Below are 25,167 nucleotides of genomic sequence, written 5' to 3'. Positions count from 1 at the left end.
ACCATCAGTGAGCATCCACTAACCAGCCAATCCAATTTATTATAAACCTTCTGAACTCATGTTGTCCCCTAAATTATTTTAAGTTAATAATTAAGTTTTGTTCAATTTAGAAAAGAATGTGTATCAACTCTGTATCTTGAAGCTACAACCTGCTTGCAGTGATACAATATTCATAAACCTCTTCATTCAGAGAACCATGTTTACCTTTGTTACCATCCGATTTATGTCAAAAGTAAAATGAAAAGAAGGTTCATGTATCTCTTGGGGTAAAATTGAGTGAGAACCATTAGGGAAGTTTCTGCTTTCTAGATTTTCCCAGATCAGGTATCCTTTTTGTAACATGTAATTAGCCTGACACACGCTGATAAGTTGTCCGGTGATGCCCTGCTGACTTTTGCAAATTGTTCCTGTTTAGGATTAAAGGTATGTGCCAAAAAGGATATCTTCAGTATCAAATGCTCACTACTTGTGGGCTCCAGAAGGCTCTGGAAAGTTTGTAGAGGACAGCAGCTGTAGTCAGCTTGGATTCACAACTGTTATAAAAAAAAAAAACAACCACCCCAAATAATAAAAATGACTATTACAGAATCAGAATCAGAAATCAGAATCAGAAATACTTTATTGATCGCCAGGGGGAAATTGTACAGTACCGGCTTATAATACTTATTGGCTTTTGAGTTACACTGACTCTTACACTGCTTTATGCTTAGCATGATGAACGTAGCTTGGTGTTGAACACCTGTAGCAGGGACTCTAAAATAACCTTTGTACTAACTGAAGCTGCACGCCACATGTAGAGCGGTCTGCTAGGTTGTCTACATACAAAGTAAAAAGGACCATTTTGATGGATAACCGTTATTCTATTTTCAAACTTAACATGTTCAGTATAAAACAATGGCTGTAATGTGACACCACTTAAAATACATTTAACCTTATCCAACATAGAATAAAATATCAACTGTGGACTCAGACATAACCCGGCACGTGATTATTTAGAACAAAAGCTAGACAGCAGTGGACAGTGGACTAATGGGGATCCTAACAAATAAGAAAATAAGACAGGTGTAAATATTTAAAATCATGATAAAATTTGAATTCATTCCATGATTATGAAACCCATAATATTAGATCTCCCTTTTAGGTTGTTCATCATTCACAGGGTTCATGAGTTGATCTCCTGTCTGCATGTTGTAGTGTCCTTGAGCAAAATACAGAACACCCAAACTGCCATCCAGTGACAAAGGGGTGTGAGTGTGTGAATGTGAGGCCTTGTGAAGTGCTTTGATCTAAACAAGTGCTATATAAGTGCAGTATGATAACCATTTTCCTACTAACAGTATATCAAAGTATATCATTTTGTTGAGAGATCCAGCTACATGAAATACATAGAAGACAAAAAGGACAATATTCAAACAATGAAAAAGGAAGAATTAAAAAAGAACTCCACAGTTGATTCTCACTTCTTGCTGAAGTGCAAACTGCTGAGCTGTCAACCCCCACTCAACACCTGTGCGACTTTCATGCTAAAGGTTGCAATATGCCCCTCTCGCTGACATTCTGTGATGTTACCCTCCATATGTGGATGGAGAGGTCTCCGGGTGCAACTGACATCAAAGTCTTTTGACCCATGTGCTTCATAAATGATCCAAAATAGTTAAAGCGAGCTAAATAACGGCTTGTAAGTAACTTTATCTATCTAATGACGCGCTTCACATTTGACGTAGATGGGTTGAGCCTTATGTATCTATCTCTATCTCCACACTGTGCCAGCACCAGAGAAAGGTCTGGCTGAAACCATTATCATTCTGGTACACGGGGGAAAAAACGCTCTGGCTTGTTTGTATTTATTTAAACGTCTTGGGCAGCACTAAACCCAGGATGCAGCAACAGTGCCCTTGCAAAACAGTAACACACAAATAGCAGAAGAGGAGGTGAATTCCAACTGTTCTTGGTCGAGGTAAAGGTAGAGAATTGTTTAAGCTAGTTGACAGAGCATTACTAAAAGCTTTATTCTTTTTGCATAGAGGACTTGATCGCCTATATCGTAAGATTTGTTATGCCTTAAATAAAAACAGATTGGACACTCTGCAATTGAATTATAGTTCCTGGTGTTGGTCTCTTCTCTGAAAGCCGCCTACGACAGCCTCACTACTAAGGTAAGAAACTCCTTAAAATAGGCATTGTAGGCATTGTAAGGGTCATTATTTGAAGCTAAATTGCTAAAGTGATGCAGAGTTGCTCAATGTTAAATTGAACAATTTTAAGTTTGATACTTGATGCTCAATGGAACATTGTCATTTTAACTATTTGATGCTATGGGACAAATGGAATTGATTTGTCTTGGGTTGAATTTGAGTTGTTGCTGAAGTGATGGTATGGGGATAGAAGAGGCTCGATGCAGCCTCATTAAACCAGGCAAGGCTCTTGAACCCAGTCTCAAGTCTCCCTCAGACTATGTGAGGTACAACCAGATCCACCTAAAAACTGCAGCACATACACTTGGTTGTTTATCCGGCCCCGTCTCTGTACCTTCACAGGACACTGGTCTGAAGCCATTCAACTTAGGTTTCTTAAGCAGGCTCTAACTCCATGTTTAGCTGCGTATGTACCAAGGTCATAGGGCATCAGTCAGCCGCCTCTAGATAACATGTCCTTGCCTGTAGGGGGTATCGGCTATATAACCACAACAATTTAATTAAATCACAAGAGCGTATGGATATCTGTCTCATGTGATGTGATAATCACACAGTTTGATTCCTGTGATGCAAATTTTGTGTGTTGGCTGTCTGAGCCCACTTTTCCAGCTCCGCCTTCAGTTTACTTGCTTCAGGTCGGCCTTCGGGCTTCTCACACAGCATTGCCTTTATGATTTGGTTCTGCAAAAAAAACAAAATAAAATAACTGCGACTGAGATCTCTGTACTAACAATAATGAATGCTGTCATACTACAATATTGCTGAAGCTCCACTCCACAGTATTTCCAACATAAGCACTTTGCTCAGGACACTGACCACTGTAAATCTTTGGAAACTGAGATTTCTCAGTCTTCTCAAAACACTGTTATCTGTGCTGCTTGATATTACATTCACATACAGACAGCAGCAGTCCTGTTTTTACTCCTCATCCTTTGAGGCTGAGGCAGGCACCCTGTTGGAAATACTGTTTCATGTGGCTAGTAAAGCAGTTGGATAATAAGAATATGGTGATCTACCTCTTGAGGAAAAGTCAGTGAAAACCCTTTGGGAAACTTCTGAAGTCTGGCATCTTTCAAAACCTGGAATTCATGTAGTGATAAAAGGATGAAAGAACATGTTAGTTAGCCCGAAATTTACCAATAATTCAAATTTTGCTCTGATGAATGCTAAATTAAAGAAATATACAAAAATAAATACAAGAGAAATGGAACAAGACAGATTAAAAGATGAAGAATAAAGTTCCAGCTTATCTTTTATCTACAGTACATTGCTTTTGCAACACACTATACTGAAAAGAAATCAACTTGTATACTTGCTGGTTTCTTATTTGTATATAATAGACTTAGACCTATATAATGTGGTAACATTGTCGTGGCAAGTCATTTGTCAAACTTTAATAATAACACACAATGTTACGTTCTGTTAATGAAAGACTCACATCCACTGTTTCATGGCCAGTAGAGACTTTCCAAAGGAGTTCCAAGTATATCAACCCCAGAGCAAATATGTCCACTCTTCGGTCATAGTTCCTCTCCCTCTTCTGTGATAGAATAAAATCACAGTATTGACAAAAGGCACCATGAGGTCAATGAAGCTTCAGCTTTCAGCTCAGTTTTTACTGCTTCAATATGCAAATACATTTTAAAATAATGTTCTGTTGTAACACATTTGATGTAAACTTTCTGATCTTACAGCTCTCACTCCCAACAGTAAAGACAGAGAATGAGCTTCAGGAAATCCGGACGCATTATAGGTAGTCTACCTAATTAAGCCCAGCTTATTTGTTACACAATAATACACAAGAATTAATAGTTAATGTCAGTATAGACCATCTCACTTGTTCAGGAGCCATGTAAGACCGGGTTCCTTTGTACACGGTTCTCTCCATCAGGTTCTCAGCATCATCATCATCATTCTCAGCAGTGACCAGACCAAAGTCCCCAATCTTCACTTTTCCATCCAGTCCAAACATGATGTTGGCAGGCTAACCATTGAAAAGCAATTATTACTTTAACATAATAAGTCTAGAAATAATTCATAGACATTTCTCTCACAGGCTTCACTACTGGTTTGCACTGCCTCACCACCGTGAGACAAAATCCTGGCACTCACTGCCCAATCAGGTGGCAGCATGTCCTATAAGGCTGTGGCCAGCCTGCCTTTTGGCTTCCTTCCTCAGTCGACCACGTACAGACACAGCGACATCTTTATCACCCTCTGGTGTCCTCTCGCTGAGGTGGAGAGGACATCTTGACAATTGAGCCCAGTGCTCCCCCGGGAGGAGCACTAACGGTGGCAACATACACCAGCATACACTGAGTCTGCTTGCTCTATCCACCAGTCCTGTGAATGGGAGGGAGACAGTGACGGGGAGGGAGACAGTGACGGCTTACCGTCCCACTAGCAGTGTGACCAGTATGATGAGAAGGATGACTGACGAGTTTTTCAGGCAAACTTTTCATTGAAGAACTGCTGGCTGGGAATACTATCGCCTGATTGGGTGGTAAGAGCAAGGATCTGTCTCAGGGTGCTGGCAGGGCCTCGTCAGGGTAAACCAGAGCACATATCAAGTGCTTGTACACCTGAAGTTACAAACATTTAGCTTTGTCTCAGCCACACACTGTAGAGTCTGATCTCACCTTAAGGTCCCTGTGGATGAGCCCCTTGGAGTGAATATATTCGACTCCACTAATTATTTGTTGAGCAAGGTGTAGACTTTCTTCTCTTCTCTTGGAGTCTTGCAGAGACTGAGCGTTCTTCTCGTCTATCCACCCTCTCAGTGTTTTGGTGTCACATAACTCCATCTGAATATAGAGGTACTTTGTCAATGAATCATCGATAGAAGACCTAGAAAAGTAAGAAGAGAGAAATGATTTAATAACTCTAACTTGAAATAAAAAGTTAAGACTTAAGTTAATTGCATGTGACTTACTGAGAAGAGCTGTAAGAACTGTCAGTTGAAATGTCCCCTTGGTATCCTGAATCCTCCAACCAACATGTGTAGTATCGAAGGATATTGACGTGATGGAGGTCTGACAATATTTTCACCTCTCGTAGAGATTTTCTGATCCAGAGGAGAACAAGAACACAGCTCAGTTAATGAAACTTCATGAACAAATAACATTTTTTTCTTAAAAAAACTACTATACAGCGCTCATTTAAAAAAAGGAAACCAAATTAAACAAACTTGACTCACTCTTTGCAGCGGACGATCTTTATGGCACAATACTTCCCCAGCAGTTTTTCTTTTGCCTTGAAAACACGACCAAAGCCTCCTTTGCCGAGGAACACTATGGAGTCAAATTCTAATGTAAACCTGCTGAGATTAACAAGTATTGTTGAGGCAAAAAGGCGACTATACATATATGAATTTTTATAAACATAAAAATGTCTTTCTGATAGAATATTAATACATAAAACACAAAATAATTGAGATTACTGACTTGCTTGTTGTTTTTCCACTCTGAGTATTTGCTGTATTCTTGCCATTGAAATTGGCCATCATATCCTTAATGAATAAAATAAAAGTCATCATATAGAGATTAAAATGTTAAACAAAAACACAACAAGACAAACTAGCATGAATAATAACTTCTTACTTTACCTCTTTGCTCTGGGCATTTAGGAAATTTGCTGCAAGTCTAACAAGACAAGAAATATGATAAAATCAAGTGAAATATGATATACTGTAGCTTTACAGTGGGTTTCAAAAGATGACTTACCTTATTTTGGGCCTCACATCAGGACTTCGAATCTGTGTAATGGGAAGAAGGAAAATATAGCCAATCATATTAATGCATACAGGTCTATCATATATCAATTTGTTCACTGAAATGTGAAGAACAACGTAGGACCATTGAATCTGTGCCACCTAAGATGGTACAAACCGGTGAACCATGACAGTACTAGAGGTTTACATAGGAAATAACAGACCTGGTCCTTGGGAGGATTCGTTGAATTGGTGAAAACAACTGAGTCACTTGTAGTTGTGGGCACGCTTTCGGATTCTAAGTCACGGGACTCCCTTAGAGGACACAATGAGACACATTAGTAGAATATTCTCAACATCAAACTTTACCATCTATTGCGCTCCTCAGTCAGTGCCTTACGGTGTGTTTGGTGGTGTGGACAGCCTGGCTGGTGCAGCACCATCAGACACAGCTGACAACTGAAAGCACAAAGGAAGAGTTTGGCTGTTACATAGTACCATGTTTTGTAGCAATTGATGATCTCTGGCATGGGCTGCAACGTTAGTGTAATAATATTAGCACAACATTAATGTGGTACTTTACTTAAGGGGAACCATTTTCATATTTAATGATGTTAAACCACAGATGTTCAAAAGAAGCAAAAACAAGGTGAATACACACTAAATGTCACTATGATCAATCACCCATTGTGAGTGTTTTTGCACACACAACCATGGTACATATGGTACGCAAAATTACATTTGAAAGGGACAGTGTGGGTAGTGACTGTAATGCTCATCTCTGTCCTAACTTTAGAATTAATGGATTAAATAATATGGTTATATGTGTGGATTTTATTATGATTCACTGATTGGAGTGCAGACTGTGTAACAAAATCTACTCAAACATTCATGAAAATATTACAGTTCAACTCCTTCCTTCACTCTGCACTTTTCTACTACTTTAATTAAGCCAGAAGAAACTAGTGTGTATTTCTACTGACCTCTGTAGTCTCTGTAGTATATATCTCATGATATACAAGCTTGGCTGCTTCCTCCTTAGCTTCTTTCTTTGTTTTCCCGGTGGCAGCTGGATACTCCTTATCACCAACCACAAAGCTACAGCATCTAATATCACACAAACATCATTTGATGCTTTTTTAAATGGTAACTAAACAACTACGAATGAATTAGTATGTATTGTGGAAACTTACTGAGTAATATAATTTGGTCCCGGTCTTGATGACACCACAGCCCTTATAGCCACCCTGTTCTTATGACCATATTCATTCAGCCAACCGATATAGTTGAAGTCACTGATAGTTGGCTGATGAACTGGTGCAGTAGGAGCTTCTGCTGCATTTTCTGTCTGTCAAGAAAACAACAAATATATGTTGAGGAGACGTGTGCTGTGAATTGGTCGTCTCTACTTTAGTATATAAAAAATGCAGTAAGTCAATAAACAATATAATAATAGTATAATAATCTTACAGAGTCAACTGGTTTCTCCTCCAAGCATTTCAGGGCATTTTTAGCTGCATTCTGTTTGGCTTCCTTCTTGTTCTTCCCCACACCATCAGGATATGCCTTACTATTCAGTATCACTCTTATGGTAAATCTGAGAAGAAATTATAAAACATTGTTGTAAGATAGTTTGGGTCAAATGGCAAGGAAGGTGGTAGGTAGGTAGACTGAGCAGTCATGAAGAGTTCCCAAAGGTGCATATTTATTTAAAGTGCTCTTCATGTTACATGCAACTAAAAAAAAATACAAAGAAAATGAGCTCATTGCAACTCAAACTAACAGCATGTGAATGGCAGCACAGCCTCTTCTCACACTCTCTCTCCTCCCCCTGTAGCAACCCCCCCCCCCAACAGACTATTTATATGGTGTTCAATTAACACCAAGACTGCTTCAGCCAGTACCAAAAACAAAGTGGGTGAATTACACAGTAAACTTATAATCAGGAAATCCAATACCCTTCATGGGCTTACACCTCAGCTCATTGACCTTACTGCATGAACACATTACATAGAATGTATACCAGAAACAAAATGCTGTGGTGTGATGGGGTTTGCATTACAAGGACATGAATCCGCACACTTGATTAACATCCCTAAAAGTGAAGTTATTAACTTGACATGGTGTTGGATCCCCTTAGGCCCCCATCAGGAAACAATGTCTAGCATAAAGTCATTTATTTTATTATATGTGAACAATACTGTGATATGTGTATTACTATTATATAAATGTTTTTTCCATGTGTGTTTACTTGTTTTCAATATGTGCAGAAAACAATAAATAGTATATCAACTCAATGTTGAAGGTATACAATGTTAACTTAATGCTGCACATGCAAGTGCATGTGTGGTTTAAACGTGGTGACAGCTGACAAAGTGAGTTGATTGGTGGAAACAAATCACTGAGACAGTGCTGTAGGGTAAACATACCTGGGGACGCTGAATAGCCGAAAGCAACATATAGAATAACCTATTTTGAAATCGACAAACAAAAACCATGTGAAAATACTAGCCTCCCATTCAATAAGGGTCTAACCTATTAGCGTCCCAGATCTCTTCAAATCCTACATTCCCGCGTGACTTTGCAGTTCGTGAATCCCACCAGGAAACTGATTCAACTCACGTTTTAATGTGGTCAGGGCCAACAGATCCGACGTCCTCATATGTCAGCACCGAGCGTGTTCTCTGTGCATACTCGTTGAGTTTAGCTACGCAGTTTACCGGTTCCATTATAAAATACTCAAGAGTCGGAATGTCAACTCAAATTAAATAAACATAAGAGAACATGACATCTTTTCCGTTTTCATCTCTGCTTCATGTCTTCGTTCATCCTGATCCACAGTCAGTTTCGTTTTCTCTGTAAACGTCACACAACAATGGCACCTCCCTGAAATATCAAAAGTGAACATGTAACTTTTTAACGCATTAAAATGTTTAAAAACTACTAGACCTGTTATAGATGTTGCTGAGTTGTGTACTTACATTATCCCAAATGTTTCCAACACTTTTCAAACCTAGATTACGGACATTTGGTCGCCTGTCAATGGCGTCATAGATTTTAGTCATCGGACGTCTGGATCTTAAATTATCATACAAACGAAAGAGTTTTGGAGAAGAAGAAACCTCTGCGGATAATTCAGCTCCTGTTAGTAACCTCTTGAACGTGTCCGCCGAACAGCGTCGGGGAAACACTGTATTCAATGTAAATGGACTGATTCATCAATCTATCCCTGAATTCTGTCCTAATAATTGTCATTATTTCTCATTATTGTTTTCAATTATTAATGAACGCAAAAAATCCCCAAAACAAAACCAAACAAAAGAGCCCCACCTTGGGAAATCAGATGTCTGTCCAAATTTCCCTCTGGCTAGTATGTGTGTGCGTGTGTGTGTGCACATTTGGTGTCTAGATGAATGACCACGCTACCCCAGCTAACCATTATTTTATTGAACTTAACATGTTCAGTACAAAGTAAAGGCTGTAATGTGACACCACTTTCAATACATTTAACCATTTCCAGCATATAATAAAATGTCAACCGCTGACACAGAAATCACCCAGGTCATGATTATTTAAAGGCTGGACAGATGTGAATTATGGCAAAAGTTACTTTTTACAGTGACGATAAAATGCAATGTTTCATTCTATGATTATGAAACCCATAATATTACATCCCATTTTTAGGTTGTTCCTTAACTGCATGGTTATTGATTTGACCTCCTGTCTGCATGTTGAAGTGTCCTTCGGCAAAATACAGAACCCCAAACTATATAAGTGCAGTACATTAACCACTAATAACATCATATTAATATCAGTTTATCAAATCATTTCATTAAATCACAGACATCAGAAGAGACAGATATCCATACACTCCAATGACTTATCACAGCTCCTTGTGATAATCAGACAGTTTGATTCCTGTGATGCAAATTTTGTGCGTTGGCTGTCTGAGCCCACTTTTCCAGCTCCGCCTTCAGTTTACTTGCTTCAGGTCGGCCTTCGGGCTTCTCACACAGCATTGCCTTGATGATTTGGTTCTGCAAAAAAAAACCAAACAAAATAACTGCGACTGAGATCTCTGTACTAACAATAATAAATGCTGTCATACTACAATATTGCTGAAGCTCCACTCCACAGTATTTCCAACATAAGCACTTTGCTCAGGACACTGACCACTGTAAATCTTTGGAAACTGAGATTTCTCAGTCTTCTCTAAACACTGTTATCTGTGCTGCTTGATATTTGACAATATTCACATACACACAGCAGCAGTCCTGTTTTTACTCCTCATCCTTTGAGGCTGTTGTGACAGTGCAAACCCCTGTATGTCAGCCTCCCTGCTACTCTGTTGGCCACCATCATGATTAACTGGCACCCTGTGGGAAACACTGTTTCATGTGGCTAGTAAATCAGTTGGATAATAAGAATATGGTGAGCTACCTCTTGAGGAAAAGTCAGTGAAAACTGTGTGGGGAACCTCTGGCGTCTGGCATTAAGCAAAACCTGGAATTCATGCAGTGATAAAAGATGAAAGAACATGTTAGTTAGCCTGAAATGTACTAATAATTCTGCTTTGTTAAACAACTACATACAAGAAAATCAAGCTTTAGTAAGTTCAACAATACCACACAATGTTAGGTTCTGTTTATGAAAGGCTCACCTCTGCTCTTTCATGGCCAAGAGAGACTTTCCAAAGGAGTTCCAAGTATATCAACCCCAGAGCAAATATGTCCACTCTTCGGTCATAGTTCCTCTCCCTCTTCTGTGATAGAATAAAATCACAGTATTGACGAAAGGCACCTTCAGCTGCCTGATGTTATCCTTTCATTAATCATCATAAAAGATTAACTAGTTCTGCTCCTGAAGTGAATTAAGCTTCTGATTTCAGCTCAGTTTACACTGCTTAAATTGCAATTGAATTTTAAAATAATATTCTGTTGTAACACGTTTGATCTCACTGCTCTCACTGCCAACAGGAAAGACACGTGAGGCTGAGCTTCAGGAAATCCGGGAGCACTGTTATGCGTGGTAGTCATACGTGTAATCTACCAAACTAAGCCCATTAGAAGAACATATTTGTTAAAACAATGATACAGAATTAAATGTTATTGTCAATAAAGCCCATCTCACTTGTTCAGGAGCCATGTAAGTTGGGGTTCCACTGTCCACTGTTCTGTCCATCAAAGAGCCATCATCATCATCTGTGGTGACCAGACCAAAGTCCCCAATCTTCACTACTTCTTCTTCCTCCAGTCCAAACAGGATGTTGGCAGGCTTACCATTGAAAAGCAATTATTACTTTAAAATCACTTCAACATAATAAGTCTAGAAATAATTAATAGACTTTACACACCATGAATGTATGTCACAATCATTTACAAGGCAGAAATATATTGATTCAGCAATTTTTATGGGTTTAACGTCCACTTCCTGCCTGAATGGAAGACCTCGTCAATCAAAACCATCTGCCCAACCCTGTCTGCTGTCTCCACATCAGTACTGTGCTATAATGGCAGACTCCATCACTAAGGACCCTTCACACCCCCTTCACCACTCCTTTCAGCTACTCCCGTCAGGCAGCCGCTTCAGGGCACCTCTGGCTAAAAAGAGAACTTCGAAAAACTCTTTCATTCCCACTGCAACATTCATTTTAAACAAAGCCAAATAGACTGCCACTACTTTTGTTTTTAATGCAGCTTTGCACACTTGCTCTTATTTATTCATGGAATTGTCTGTGTTTTAATGCAATCTTTCACGGGTGTATGTTTTTATGTTGTTTCATCATTATGTGATAGACAATAAAGTGTTTTTTTAATCTTTGAATCTGAATCTTAACTAATAGAGAATTTTGGTCACAAGGACAAAAGTCTAAACTGAACTAAGTACTGAACTATATACTGCACTTCAAACAGTGGGAGAGCAGCACATTTCCACCACCTCTCGGAGCCTGTTGGTGCAGGATCTGACCGAGAACTTAGAATAACCATGCGTTCATTGGTAAATAGCGGTGAGGGGCAAAAGTCTAGTATGTGTTGCTGGTACTCTGTACCAGTGAGCATCAGAACAATATACTGGTACATCTTGCCCTCTCACTACTGGTGTGTGCAAGGATCTGTCTCTGGGTGCTGGTGGGGATTCGTCACGGTAAACTAGAGGACATATCAAGTGCTTGTACACCTGAAGTTACAAACATTTAGCTTTGTCTCAGCCACACACAGTAGAGTCTGATCTCACCTTAAGGTCCCTGTGGATGAGCCCCTTGGAGTGAATATATTCGACTCCACTAATTATTTGTTGAGCAAGGTGTAGACTTTCTTCTCTTCTCTTGGAGTCTTGCAGAGACTGAGCGTTCTTCTCGTCTATCCACCCTCTCAGTGTTTTGGTGTCACATAACTCCATCTGAATATAGAGGTACTTTGTCAGTGAATCATCGATAGAAGACCTAGAAAAGTAAGAAGAGAGAAATGATTTAATAACTCTAACTTGAAATAAAAAGTTAAGACTTAAGTTAATTGCATGTGACTTACTGAGAAGAGCTGTAAGAACTGTCAGTTGAAATGTCCCCTTGGTATCCTGAATCCTCTATCCAAAATGTGTAGTACCGAATGATATTACGGTGGTGGAGGTCTGATAATGCCCCCACCTCTCGAAGAGATTTCCTGATCCTAAGGAGAACAAGGAAATGAATCAGTAAACAAAGTACTTGCACAAATACTGCATAAGCTGCAATGCCCACTGGAAGCTTCCTACTGCTGACTTACTCTTGACAGCGGACAATCTTTACAGCATAATATTTGTCCAGCACTTTATTTCTTGCTTTGTAAACAAAACCAAAGGCTCCACTGCCAAGACACTCCATGGGATCAAAGTCTGAAGTAAACCTGTTGAGATCAATGCCAAGAGAGAGAGTTAAGACTGTATCAGTATAAAACACACATGCTACATTGCTAATGAATGTTTTTTTTTTTTTCATACCTTGGTTGGTTCCAGGTCTCATTCTGACTCTTTCCCATATTCTTGTCTTTGACAGCATGCTTGGAGAATAACAGAATAAAACTGATTTAAAATGTTGAACCCTGCTCTGATTAGAGTTGTACACTCTTTAAGAACTAGGACATACAGCATTTATTTACTTAGACATTTACTATTTTTTGAACTAGGACATACAGCATTTATTTACTTAGACATTTACTATTTTTTGAACTAGGACATACAGCATTTATTTACTTAGACATTTACTATTTTTTGGAGTGACTCCCTCCAAATTTAACTTTCTTGCTCTTATAGCACTACTACTATTTTGTTGGCGTCTCCACATACAGAGTAAGCGGAACATAAGAGGGTGTATTTTTCTTAAATATCAGTTTTTAAGATTGCGATGAAAAGTGCAGACCTGATCCGTGGAAGAGTTCAATGAATTAGTGAATATCCCGGAGCCACTTGTACCCGTTGACATACTTTGTGGCGTTGCGAGGGACTGCCTAGGATAATATAATAAGAGGCCTTTTCATTATTAAGCTCTACAATCTGTTTTACTACTAGTGTCAATAAGTGCCTTACAGTGAAGATGGTGTTGAGAACCTGGTAGGTGCATCATCTTCAGACACTGTTGACCCGAGGGACACCTACAATTCACAAAGAAAGTGGTTAATTGTTACAATGTGGCATGTAAAATTTCACCTCAGTGACTCAAATGTATTTAAAAGTAGCTGGGTTTGAGATCTGCTGCCACTTGTTAATATTAAAAATATCACTAACTACTGGTGTAATCTTTCCTCAACATGGTGGCACAACACCTGAACATTATAACCTTCATGTTGGTGTTAGACTGCATTATCTTTAACTAGGTGTACCTAATAAACTGGCAACTGAGTGTTTCTTTGATGATGTAAAGGCAGCACATATTAAATACCTTGCTGTCCCAGTCGGACTGTTCTTGAAGAGCAGACCAGGCCAGCTGAGCTGCATTTTGTTTGGCTTCCTTGACAGTCTTACCCTCACCCACAGGGTAGTCCCGTTTGTTGATTACTAATTTGTAGAGGAATCTGTGTTGTGTTTTGAAAAGGAAGAAATTGTTTAGATCACTGTGTTAACATTTTAATATTGTTTACAACTGAACATCAATCGAGAGCTATCATAGTGTCTGCAGTGTCTATTCATGTTAAAGAGGTTCAGGTTCATACTCACTGAGGGTTATGAGGTGGGCCACATCGACTCTCTTCAATAAATGCATGGGAGCTATTTGTTTTCTGACAGTAGTGGTTGACAATTCCTATGTAATTTGTCCCTGTAGAGCTGTTGTCAGAGTTCACATTGAGGCTTCTTGTCTCATTACTGTAACAAACAAGTTGCATTTCACACTAATGAAGACATGACAATGAAACAATGCATTGCCATTGTGATTTACTCACCAGATACCAAAAAGATTTTGATTTAATTCCTCCTTTTGTTGAGTTGATGTAATGTTGTAATTCTCATCTGCAGTCTTGACAATACAAAAAGTAAAATGTTGACATGGTTCACACAGTGGACTGTGGCCCGATGAGTATGTGACACTTTACAGTACAATAGGTTTTTAGGTTCTATGATTAAGCCAGGAGAAACTAGTGTGTATTACTTACGTCTGTAGTTTTACTGCCACATATCACATCATATACAAGCTTGGCTGCTTTCTCCTTAGCTTCCCTCTTTGTTTCCCCAGTGACCGCTGGATACTCCTGATCACCAACCACAAAGCTACAGCATCTAATATCAAGAAAACCTTTATTTAATGCATTTGTAAATTGTGACAAAATAGCTAAGAATTTGGATGCAGTAAGGAGGCTTACGGAGTAGCATCATGTGGCCCCAGTCTTGTTGACTCCACAGCCCTTATAGTCACTCTCTTCTTCTGACCATATTCATTGAGCCAACATATATAGTTGATGCTGCTGATACTTGTCTGATGAACTGATGCAGGAGGACCTTCTGTTGCATTTTCTGTCTGTGAAGGTGATAACAAATATACTTCAAGGAGACATATGCCATGAACTAGTCTTTTTACTTTTAAATACCTACAATCCAACATGCTCTAGTTAAGCAAAGAGGAACAATAATCTCACCGAGTCAGCTGAGTCCTGATGTTCATTCTTCAAGCATTTCAGGGCATTTTTAGCTGCGTTCTGTTTGGCATCCTTCTTGTTCTTCCCCACACCCTCGGGATAGACTTTGCCATTTAGTACTGCCCTCTGGATGAATCTGTAGAGGAATTGTCACATATTTGATATACAGGCAAGTTGACTTGATGTGCACACTACCATAGTTTGCCTCTAGGAGGTAATAATCAGTTATGCTATGATTGCTGTTGGACCACCAGAATATTCACACTAATGATTACATTCATAGGCTAAAATTGTAACAAGTACATTTATTCAAACACTGTACTTAAGTACAACTTTGAAGAACTTGTACTTGGGGTACTTGTACTCGAGTATTTCAATTTTATGCAACTCCCTCTATCACATTTTCCTACTTCACAAATAAAGATTTTATAGACCACAGGTCCTAACTGATCCAGAGCTTGTGAGCGGGTCATTCCAGCCATGTTATCTGCTGCGATTATAGGACTTTATCAACTCACTTTGTTCTTTAAAAAACAGTGTGGCTTTGTACAGCTTATGCTTTGTCCATTGACCCATCTCTGAAAAATAAATTAAATCATCTTTTGTGCTGTAAATAAAAAGTTGTGACAAGTCCTTATGGACCGATGTTTGAGGTCTCTGTCAACCCGAAGTTTTCTCTTTTTGGATACACTTGTTCTGCATTTAGTTGGTTGTCTCTAACCAACAAGTAGTTTCATGGTATTTTAGAGGTTTTCTGATGAACAGGCCTCCTCCTAAAAAGTATCGATGACTTCATTGATTAGCTTTTTCTGTGGGTATTACCTTGATATTGAACCACCACCAGCACCCTAATTGTCATCCATGACCATGACACCCTTTGGAAAAGACTCTCACCCAAACGCACACCCATGTTAGTGGAGCACGACCATGGCAGAATGATATACAAAGACATATAAAACAGATCCAACTCACGTCTTATTATGGTCAGGGCCAGTTGAGCCAAGGTCCTCATAGTGCAGCTCAGATTTTCCCCCTTTTCGCCTTGCAAACTCGCCTAGTCTAGCTACGTAGTTTCCATTGTCCATCGTAAATGACGAAGCTGCCTCAAATTACACAAACCTGTGAGTACAAAGTACAAAGCTCACAATACCTGTCTCTCTCCCCTTCCGACCTTCTTTCTGCTCCTCGTCCTCCCTTAGCTCTGTTTCGATTCATCGGACTTCTGGTACCTTTGAGTTTCAATTTCCTGTAAACGTTTCTTACGTAACGTTACGTGGTTTTACTCATCAGAACAATCAACATATCTGTAAACGACTGCTGGCAAAATTGCGGAAATATGTCGTTCATCATAAGTCATCATTGATGACTAATAACTGCGGCTATTGTTTTGTTCCAGTTTGTGCAGAGTTTCATTCACGTGTGCAGTGGTGTACTCACCATGTCTCGGGTAGGGGCAACATTTTAGAAAGGGGCACCTCGTGCATGTTAAAGATAAGGTTCATTTCTGGTCCGAGGCCCCCACAGTCTCCCCAGGGCTGGGCTCCTACTGTGGCCAGTGACTGTGACCCCATGTGCCATGGCTAGCTGTACCTGGCTGTGGGGGTGGGTCCAGGTCCTCAGAGTCATTGTTGTCATGCTACTTCAAGAAGTCAGTTCGTAAGAGTTTCAACCTATTACATTTGTCTATATGTCCTACCCACTAATATACCTTGCTGTATCATTCTGAAATTAACCTTTAACACCTTAAATAAAATATCTTGACTAGTGTGATCAGCTGTAGTCAGTGCAGTCATTTCCTGAGAACAGAAACAGAGTCAGAGCATATTTTCCTGGTTTATTGTCTTGAGCCCAATGCAGTGCCAACAACACAGCCGGTGTCTCCACAGTGCACACACCCAGAAAATGTGACACACACTTAAATACTTAAAATATACGGCAAATGCAGCCACTTGTGGTCTCATCCATAGGATCCACTGGTATATTAAATATTCATAGAAACTGTGAGTGGTGTTCATTAACATGTTTACAGCTCATGGAGATGGTAGGGGCTGAGGCATTTGGGATAGTTTCTCTTGACATTTCCTCAACATAGCTGTTGCAACAGTGGTAGACTTCACTGGTTTTCCCCAAGAGCTTAAGCTTGAATCATATTAAGTTTTTGAAGCTGAGTCACAAACTTAACTTCCACAGATAATTACAGACAGAATATGTTGTTTTCAGAGAACAGACCACGGCCAAATCTACAAGCAAATTTGCACACATGGCTTAGAGGTAAAGTACAGTTTGATATTGAAAGAAAATAATCATATTATTATGTCTAATGTCTCCAATGCTGAGTCTTCATATCTGAACACAGTTGTCTTGGAATCAATGACAGAAACATCAAGTACAAGCATTTGGTACTCATTGGAATGTAAAAACAAAGCAGACCATCAGTAGAGGACTCCACATCATTCAGCAGCACCCACTAAAATTCACCAGTTGTACGAAATACGACAGAATTTATACAAACTTCACAGAAGATGAATGACCATTACACCCTCGTCGCACATGTTTTATTTTCCAATTCAGCCTATTCACTACAAAGCAAAGGGTGTGCTGTGACATCACTTTAAACACATTGAGCCATTTCCAGTATAGAATACATTACTTCAATACCAGTTCAAATAATTACTTAGGACATGATTTCTTTGTTAAAAGTAAATAATGTTGCATTCTCTGATTATAAAATGCATGGAGTTATGTGCCTTTTCCCATCAAGTACCACATAATTAGGATTTTGTCAGTTATCAGTTCATGAAAACAGTTATTAACAGAGACACTCCCCTTAGCATTTTAAAGTATTATGGAATACTGTGCTGAATAAATAAGAATGCTTGTGATAGCTGCCTGAGGATTTCCTTGTAATAATCAGACAGTCTTACTCTCGCGAGCCATATCTTTAGCTGTCTTAAGTGTACGGCTGCACTCTTCCAAGTCCATCTTCAGTTTACTTGCTTCAGGTCGGTCTTCTGGCTTCCCACACAGCATTGACTTTATAATTCGGACCTGCGACAAAAAAACAGCTATTGTGACCTCCATACTATCAATAAATGCTGCCAGTGTCTTTGAGGCTCCACTCAACTGTATTTGCCTCACGCTGACGTTACTTGGACAACCTAACAAAGTCAACCTTTTCTCCAAACTGTCATCTGTCCTGCTTGGTATTTGACATTTTTATTACATTGTACAAAACATCAACATTCCTGTTTTGGCTCCTCATCAGTGCAAACCCCTATACCTCAGCCTCACTACTGCCCTGCTAGTGACCATCACAAAGGACTGCCACCCTGAGGGAAAATACTGTTTCATGAGTCAAGTAAAAGAAAGATTGCTGGTCTACCTCCAGAGTAAAATTGTGTGAAAATCCTTGAGGGAGTTTCTGGTCTCTGGCATCATCCCAAATCTGGAAGTTATGCAGTGATAAAAGGGAAAGTAAAAAGTATATTAGGAAACAGTTCATATTGACATATATAGCATGGTTTTAGACTGAACAACTCACTGCTTTCTTTTCGTGGCCGAGGTTCCAAAGGAGCTCAAAATATATCAACCCCAAAGCAAATATGTCCACTTTTCGGTCATAAATCCTCCTACTCCTCTGTCATAAAACAAGAACACAATGTCAACAAAAGGCACTTGAGCTGTAGAACACCAGCAGTGGTTAAAATCTCCACAGGGAACCTCTAATGTCTCCCTTTGACAACCAATATTCAATAATACAGAATCTAAAGTTAATGTCAGTATAGACCATCTCACTTGCTCAGGAGCCATGTAAGATGGGGTTCCTTTGTACACTGTTCTCTCGATCACGTTCTCAGCATCGTCATCATTATCAGCAGTGACCAGACCAAAGTCTCCAATCTTCACTTTTCCATCCAGTCCAAACATGATGTTGGCAGGCTAACCACAGGAAAGAAATAAACAAACACTTAGCTTCACGACTGATGTGATGTAATAAATGATGATTTTATTCACTTCGTCTCACCTTCAGGTCTCTGTGGATGAGCATCTTGGAGTGAATGTATTCGACCCCACTGACTATTTGCTGAGCAATAGTTAGACTTTCTTCTCTTCTCTTGGAGTTTCGCAGAGATTTCTTCACATTCTGAGTATTCTTCTCGTCTATCCACACTCTAAGTGTTTTGGTGTCACACAACTCCATCTGAATATAGAGGTACTTTATCGATGAATTATCTGTCGACCTAGAAGAGTAAGAACAGAGAAACTGTGAAATGACATACCTGTTAAAAGGTACGATATGTAACAATTTACATGTGTGAACGGATTGTTACGTCACTTAAAAAATGAGACCCTCCCCGACTTTCTCGGGTATTAACGTTACAGGGTTGTTTTTTTGGGCCGATTTTTGTCAATTTATTAGGCTAATTTACCACACACACACCTGCGAATATATCAGCAATCGTAAGGACTTTAACATGTGGATGTGGCTTACTGTGAAGTGCTGCAACTGTCAGCTACACTGTCCCATTGGTATCCTGAATCATCCACCCAACATGTGTAGTATCGAACAATATTGCTGTGATGGAGGTCTGACAATGTTTTCACCTCTCGTAGAGCTTTTCTGATCCAGAGGAGAACAAGAACACAGCTCAGTTAACTTTCAACTTATTTTGCACGGCATGTGGCACTGATTTTCTTTTTCTTAAAAAGACTACTATACAGTGCTCATTTAAAAAAAGAAAACCAAATGAAACATTATTCATATTTGACTTACTCTTTGCAGCGGACAATCTTTATGGCACAATACTTCCCCAGCAGTTTTTGTTTTGCCTTGAAAACACGACCAAAGGCTCCTTTGCCGAGGCACACTATGGAGTCAAATTCTAATGTAAACCTGCTGGGATTAGATTGTTGAGGCAAAAAGATGACTATACATATATTAATTTTCATGAATATAAAAATGTCTTTCTGATAGAATATGAATACAAAAAACAACCAAAGGAGTGCTAAAATCATGCTAATATTGTAATTAAATGTTTTCATATTCCATACCTTGAGATTGCTGACTTGCTTGTTGTTTTTCCACTCTGAGTATTTGCTGTATTCTTGCCATTGAAATTGGCCATTATATCCTTAATGAATAAAATAAAGTCATCATATAGAGATTAAAATGTTAAACAAAAACCAACACGACAAACTAGCATGAATAATAACTTCTTACTTTACCTCTTTGCTGTGGGCATTTAGGAAATTTGCTGCAAGTCTGACAAGACAAGAAAGATGATAAAATCAAGTGAAATATGATATACTGTAGCTTTACAGTGGGCTTCAAAAGATGACTTACCTTATTTTGGGCTTCACATCAGGACTTTGAATCTTGGTAATGGGAAGAAGGAAAATATAGCCAATCATATTAAAGCATACATACATTCAAAATCCTGTATTTAAGGGAAGGGTCCTAAAGAAGTTGTCCTTTACTTCTCAATAATTCAAAGAGCTCAGAGTGCAATGCGAAAAAATGTAATTGGATTAAGAGGTGTGCTGAGGACTAGACTAACTTCGCTGGAATTACTGACACACTCTTGGTCTTGTAACTTTCACTTGTCACTTTTTCTCTCATCAAATACATGTATAACTCTCAGGGATTAGTAAAAAGCATTCTGGTAATGTATTGGAGTAATCAAGATCAGTTAAGTAAAATTGGTATAACCTAAAAGGGAAATTAAAGCAACTCAATATAACTTCTGCAACAGACTGAGCATTACAAACTGGTGAACCAGGAAACAACAGACCTGGTCCTTGGGAGGATTCGTTGAATTGGTGAAAACAACTGAGTCACTTGTAGTTGTGGGCACGCTTTCGGATTTTAAGTCACGGGACTCCCTTAGAGGACACAATGAGACACATTAGTAGAATATTCTCAACATCAAACTTTACCATCTGATTCGCTCCTCAGTCAGTGCCTTACGGTGTGTTTGGTGGTGTGGACAGCCTGGCTGGTGCAGCACCATCAGACACAGCTGATGAGGAAGACAACTGAAAGCACAAAGGAAGAGTTCGGCTGTTACATAGTACCATGTTTTGTAGCAATTGATGATCTCTGGCATGGGCTGCAACGTTAGTGTAATAATATTAGCACAACATTAATGTGATACTTTACTTAAGGGGAACCATTTTCATGTGGAGCAGGAAAACTGATGGCTAAGTAAAAAGCAAAGGAAACATGCTGTGGGCCTGTTAACAATCTACTTGGTGGCATATTAAAAACCGTATTTTATCATATCAAAACAACAGAAATACTCAATACCTTGCTGTCCCAGTCAGACTGTTCTTGAAGAGCAGACCAGGCCAGCTGAGCTGCATTTTGTTTGGCTTCCTTGACAGTCTTACCCTCACCCACAGGGTAGTCCTTTTTGTTGATTACTAATTTGTAGAAAAATCTACGTAGGCAGGGAGGAAATATTCAGACAGTCGTGTAAAGATTTCTCTCTCATATCTAACAAGTTTTCATCCAGCGTCTGTACTGTCTATACAGCTTACAGTCAGTCATACTCACTGAGGTCTATGTGGTGGACCGCATCTCTTCTCAAAGACGAAATCATGGATGCGCTTTGTTTTCTGACAGTGGCTGTTGATGATTTCTATGAAATTTATCTCTGCAAAACCTTCGTCTGTATTTGTCACAGTCAAGCACTTTGTCTTATCACTGTAACACAAAGACAAATCATATACTAATTAAAACCCGTCACAACCAAACAGAATGAAAGTCCAAATGAAACAATGCATGGCCACCGTTTTTGCTCACCAGATGTCCGACACACTTTGATTCAATTCCTCATCTGGTTGACTTGATGAGATGAATTTCTCATCTCGAGTCTTGAAAACAAAAAAAGTAGGATTTTATTATGATTCACCGATTGGAGTGCAGACTGTGTAACAAAGTCAGTGACAAGCATGTCAATTAGTTCCTTCCCTCTGCACTTTTTAATTAAGCCAGAAGAAACTAGTGTGTATTTCTACTGACCTCTGTAGTTTTACTGCTACATATCTCATGATATACAAGCTTGGCTGCTTCCTCCTTAGCTTCTTTCTTTGTTTTCCCGGTGGCAGCTGGATACTCCTTATCACCAACCACAAAGCTACAGCATCTAATATCACACAAAGGTTATTTGATGCTTTTTAAAATGGTAACTAAACAACTACGAATGAATTAGTATGTATTGTGGAAACTTACTGAGTAATATAATTTGGTCCCGGTCCTGATAACATCACAGCCCTTATAGCCACCCTGTTCTTATGACCATATTCATTCAGCCAACCGATATAGTTGAAGTTACTGATAGTTGGCTGATGAACTGGTGCAGTAGGAGCTTCTGCTGCATTTTCTGTCTGTCAAGAAAACAACAAATATATGTTGAGGAGACGTGTGCCGTGCATTGGTCGTCTCTACTTTAGTATATAAAAAATGAAGTAAGTCAATAAACAATATAATAATAGTATAATAATCTTACAGAGTCAACTGGTTTCTCCTCCAAGCATTTCAGGGCATTTTTAGCTGCATTCTGTTTGGCTTCCTTCTTGTTCTTCCCCACACCATCAGGATATGCCTTACCATTCAGTATCACTCTTAGGGTAAATCTGTAGAGGAATTGTCACATATTTGTTATGCAGGTAAGTTGACTTGAAATGATGTTGGTGGGGTTGGTGCGCATAAAATTATTAAAATGTGCACACTCTTTATCAATATCTAACTTGATGCTTCAGACACAGTTCAGTCAAGAACTACAGTCTTTCTTGAAGTGATGTTACACTCATACCATGCCATATTTCCTATTGCTCGTTTTCCACAGGGGTTTTTCAATATGTGCAGAAAACAATAAATAATATACTGTATAACTCAATGTTGAAGGTATACAATGTTAAATTAAGTGCATGTGTGGTTTAAACGTGGTGACAGTTGATTAGAGGAAGCAAATCACTAAGACAGTGCTGTAGGGTAAACATACCTGGGGACGCTGAATAGCCTAAAGCAAATATATAGAATAACCTATTTTGAAATCGACAAACAAAAATCATATGAAAATACTAGCCTCCCATTCAATAAGGGTCTAACCTATTAGCGTCCCAGATCTCTTCAAATCCTAAACGCACTGAGGTCCGATAGATAACATTCAGAGGTGGTCTAGGCTGCATATGACCGCTTTCTTTTAGCAGGGACCGCCTACTCAACTGACGTCCTCCATGTAAACAGAAGAACTACTCACTCGCTCATTAAAATGCGACACAACAACGGACATAATATATGCTCGTGGATGGAGTACACACAAAACATGGTGCCTGATGTCATCCAGCTGTAGAGGATAATTAGTTAGTTAGCTCAGTTAGCCGTGCAGCTAGCGGTCCTCTGCCCAGACTGGGAGCTCAGAGCACCAGGGGAGTGTTGGTGTTGACACCGCTAGCACAAGAGCTTTGGACCGCCAGAAGGAGACTGTTTAATAAAGCTTTATTACCGTTACAGCTAATAGACCGCTATGCACGACTAATTGAGCTAATTAGCTAAAGACAGCTACAAAAAGTAAAGCTATCTGTCCTCCAGGAAACTCCATAAATCACCGAGAGTTGATGCAGAGCAGCCGGAAGACAGAACATATTTTCTCCATAAAATACGATCCAGTTTCACAAAACACAGAGAATAAAGTTGTGTTTTTGTACAGTAATCAGCGAGGCACGGCCCCCAGAAACACTCCTCTCCGGCGGCATCTATGTTGTTGTTTTTCCAAACCAATTCTTCTCTCAATTGTGGTCTCATGAGTCGATCACAAGTGGTCACTCGAGCCGCATGTGGAGACACACGTTAATGTCAGATGTGCAGACCGATCGGATCGGCCAGGACGCATGTCAATACCAGGTATGAACAGGGCCCTACATTCCCGCATGACTTTGCAGGTCGTGAATCCCACCAGGAAACTAATTCAACTCACGTTTTAATGTGGTCAGGGCCAACAGATCCGACGTCCTCATATGTCAGCACCGAGCGTGTTCTCTGTGCATACTCGTTGAGTTTAGCTACGCAGTTTACCGGTTCCATTATAAAATACTCAAGAGTCGGAATGTCAACTCAAATTATATAAACATAAGAGAACATGAAATCTTTTCCGTTTTCATCTCTGCTTCCACTTCTGAGCCCACTGTTTCATTCAGCCTCACCCAGTTAAAGTTTCGTTTTCTCTGTAAACGTCACACAACATGGTACCTTCAATTTCTGTCGGAAATAACAAAACTGGTTAGGCCTGCTTCCTTTCGGCGCCCATGTTAACAAATCGGGCTTAGATAATGGATGGATTTAAACCCTGTAACTCAGGGAATGTGACCACAATGTATTCAGGGAAAAGACGCAGCACACACCATGAGTTGAACTGCCTGTACTTGAAGTATAGTGGAATTATCCTCTACTCTATAGCTTTCTCTTAATCACACAGCTACAGTAATGGATAAAAGTATCAATGTTGCTATTCTAAAAATCAGCAAATACGTGTGATCATTTGGTAACAACCACACTAACAAATGACAATATGATCAAGGTAATTAGTAGATTCTTTTTCTTGCTCGTGTTGCTCAAAGTTACTGTAAGACCACATTTTGCACAGGACCGTGTTGCTTTTTTGGTCTATAAAATGTTAGACTCATTGGCATAACATACTGTAAGGCTAAAGGAGGTCAGGAAGGCCATGTGACAGTAAGTATTTTACAATTCTCAAATTGGAAATTTTTTATTGATATTTCTTCGGCTCTTAACTCTGTGGATTCTCTTCCATGGAAAATCAGATTTCACTGGTATCGGCACTTAGCTCAGCTGAGGCAGATTTGCTTGTATAAAACACTGACACATTGTGTAACATCTTCCTCTTATCCAAAACAGTCCACACACTCCTTGGGGAATCAGAGAAAAGGAGACAGGTCGACTGGTGTCAAGTGTCACACAGTCAATGAGGTGTTGGTTAGAAAACTTGATCAAGGGACAACAGAGACTAGTGTATACTAGTGAATGAGTAGGTATGGAGGGCATCTGCGCCCCTCACAGGCTAACATTTTTGTCAAGTGAATCAAACCCTAAACAATTGATATATATATATATAAGTATCTAAAATAAAACAATAAATAA

General features: G+C 39.4%; 3 protein-coding genes across 4 annotated transcripts; all 3 read right to left on the bottom strand.

Annotated features, from left to right (window-relative positions):
• Window positions 1-601: 601 nt before the first annotated feature.
• On the bottom strand, window positions 602-8,713 carry LOC139294608 (interferon-induced, double-stranded RNA-activated protein kinase-like). Its single transcript, XM_070916531.1, has 16 exons — window positions 8,527-8,713; window positions 7,375-7,501; window positions 7,098-7,252; window positions 6,888-7,011; window positions 6,305-6,363; window positions 6,129-6,219; window positions 5,918-5,949; window positions 5,800-5,836; window positions 5,618-5,703; window positions 5,392-5,514; window positions 5,128-5,259; window positions 4,835-5,042; window positions 4,033-4,179; window positions 3,634-3,735; window positions 3,212-3,274; window positions 602-2,876 (listed from the first exon to the last, which is right to left on the bottom strand). The coding sequence occupies exons 1-16, from the start codon at window positions 8,631-8,633 to the stop codon at window positions 2,742-2,744; spliced, it is 1,728 nt and encodes a 575-aa protein (XP_070772632.1). The 5' UTR covers window positions 8,634-8,713; the 3' UTR covers window positions 602-2,741.
• A 617-nt stretch (window positions 8,714-9,330) lies between these two features.
• LOC139294183 (interferon-induced, double-stranded RNA-activated protein kinase-like) lies at window positions 9,331-16,199 on the bottom strand. The gene is made up of 17 exons (XM_070916007.1): window positions 15,978-16,199; window positions 15,006-15,141; window positions 14,733-14,887; window positions 14,526-14,649; window positions 14,316-14,389; window positions 14,092-14,238; window positions 13,817-13,949; window positions 13,465-13,529; window positions 13,298-13,385; window positions 12,880-12,938; window positions 12,666-12,785; window positions 12,432-12,569; window positions 12,139-12,346; window positions 11,035-11,178; window positions 10,565-10,666; window positions 10,345-10,407; window positions 9,331-9,941 (listed from the first exon to the last, which is right to left on the bottom strand). Exons 1-17 carry the CDS (start codon window positions 16,088-16,090, stop codon window positions 9,807-9,809), a joined length of 2,004 nt encoding a protein of 667 aa, XP_070772108.1. The 5' UTR covers window positions 16,091-16,199; the 3' UTR covers window positions 9,331-9,806.
• Window positions 16,200-16,825: 626 nt separating this feature from the next.
• Window positions 16,826-24,162, bottom strand: eif2ak2 (eukaryotic translation initiation factor 2-alpha kinase 2). Of its 2 annotated transcripts, none has more exons than XM_070915686.1 (19): window positions 23,987-24,162; window positions 22,517-22,643; window positions 22,240-22,394; window positions 22,030-22,153; window positions 21,811-21,881; window positions 21,562-21,711; window positions 21,313-21,445; window positions 20,974-21,041; window positions 20,798-20,888; window positions 20,350-20,381; window positions 20,232-20,268; window positions 20,058-20,137; window positions 19,780-19,902; window positions 19,498-19,626; window positions 19,030-19,246; window positions 18,801-18,944; window positions 18,547-18,642; window positions 18,388-18,450; window positions 16,826-18,053 (listed from the first exon to the last, which is right to left on the bottom strand). In XM_070915686.1, the coding sequence occupies exons 1-19, from the start codon at window positions 24,091-24,093 to the stop codon at window positions 17,916-17,918; spliced, it is 2,085 nt and encodes a 694-aa protein (XP_070771787.1). In that variant the 5' UTR covers window positions 24,094-24,162; the 3' UTR covers window positions 16,826-17,915. The 2 variants fall into 2 exon arrangements, with proteins under 2 accessions (XP_070771787.1, XP_070771788.1); XM_070915687.1 differs by having other exon boundaries at window positions 19,780-19,899.
• Window positions 24,163-25,167: the final 1,005 nt, after the last annotated feature.

The sequence above is a fragment of the Enoplosus armatus genome, chromosome 12, assembly GCF_043641665.1.
Source record: "Enoplosus armatus isolate fEnoArm2 chromosome 12, fEnoArm2.hap1, whole genome shotgun sequence".
NCBI classification, from domain to species: domain Eukaryota; kingdom Metazoa; phylum Chordata; class Actinopteri; order Centrarchiformes; family Enoplosidae; genus Enoplosus; species Enoplosus armatus.
This window is presented reverse-complemented; position numbering and strand designations above follow the sequence as displayed.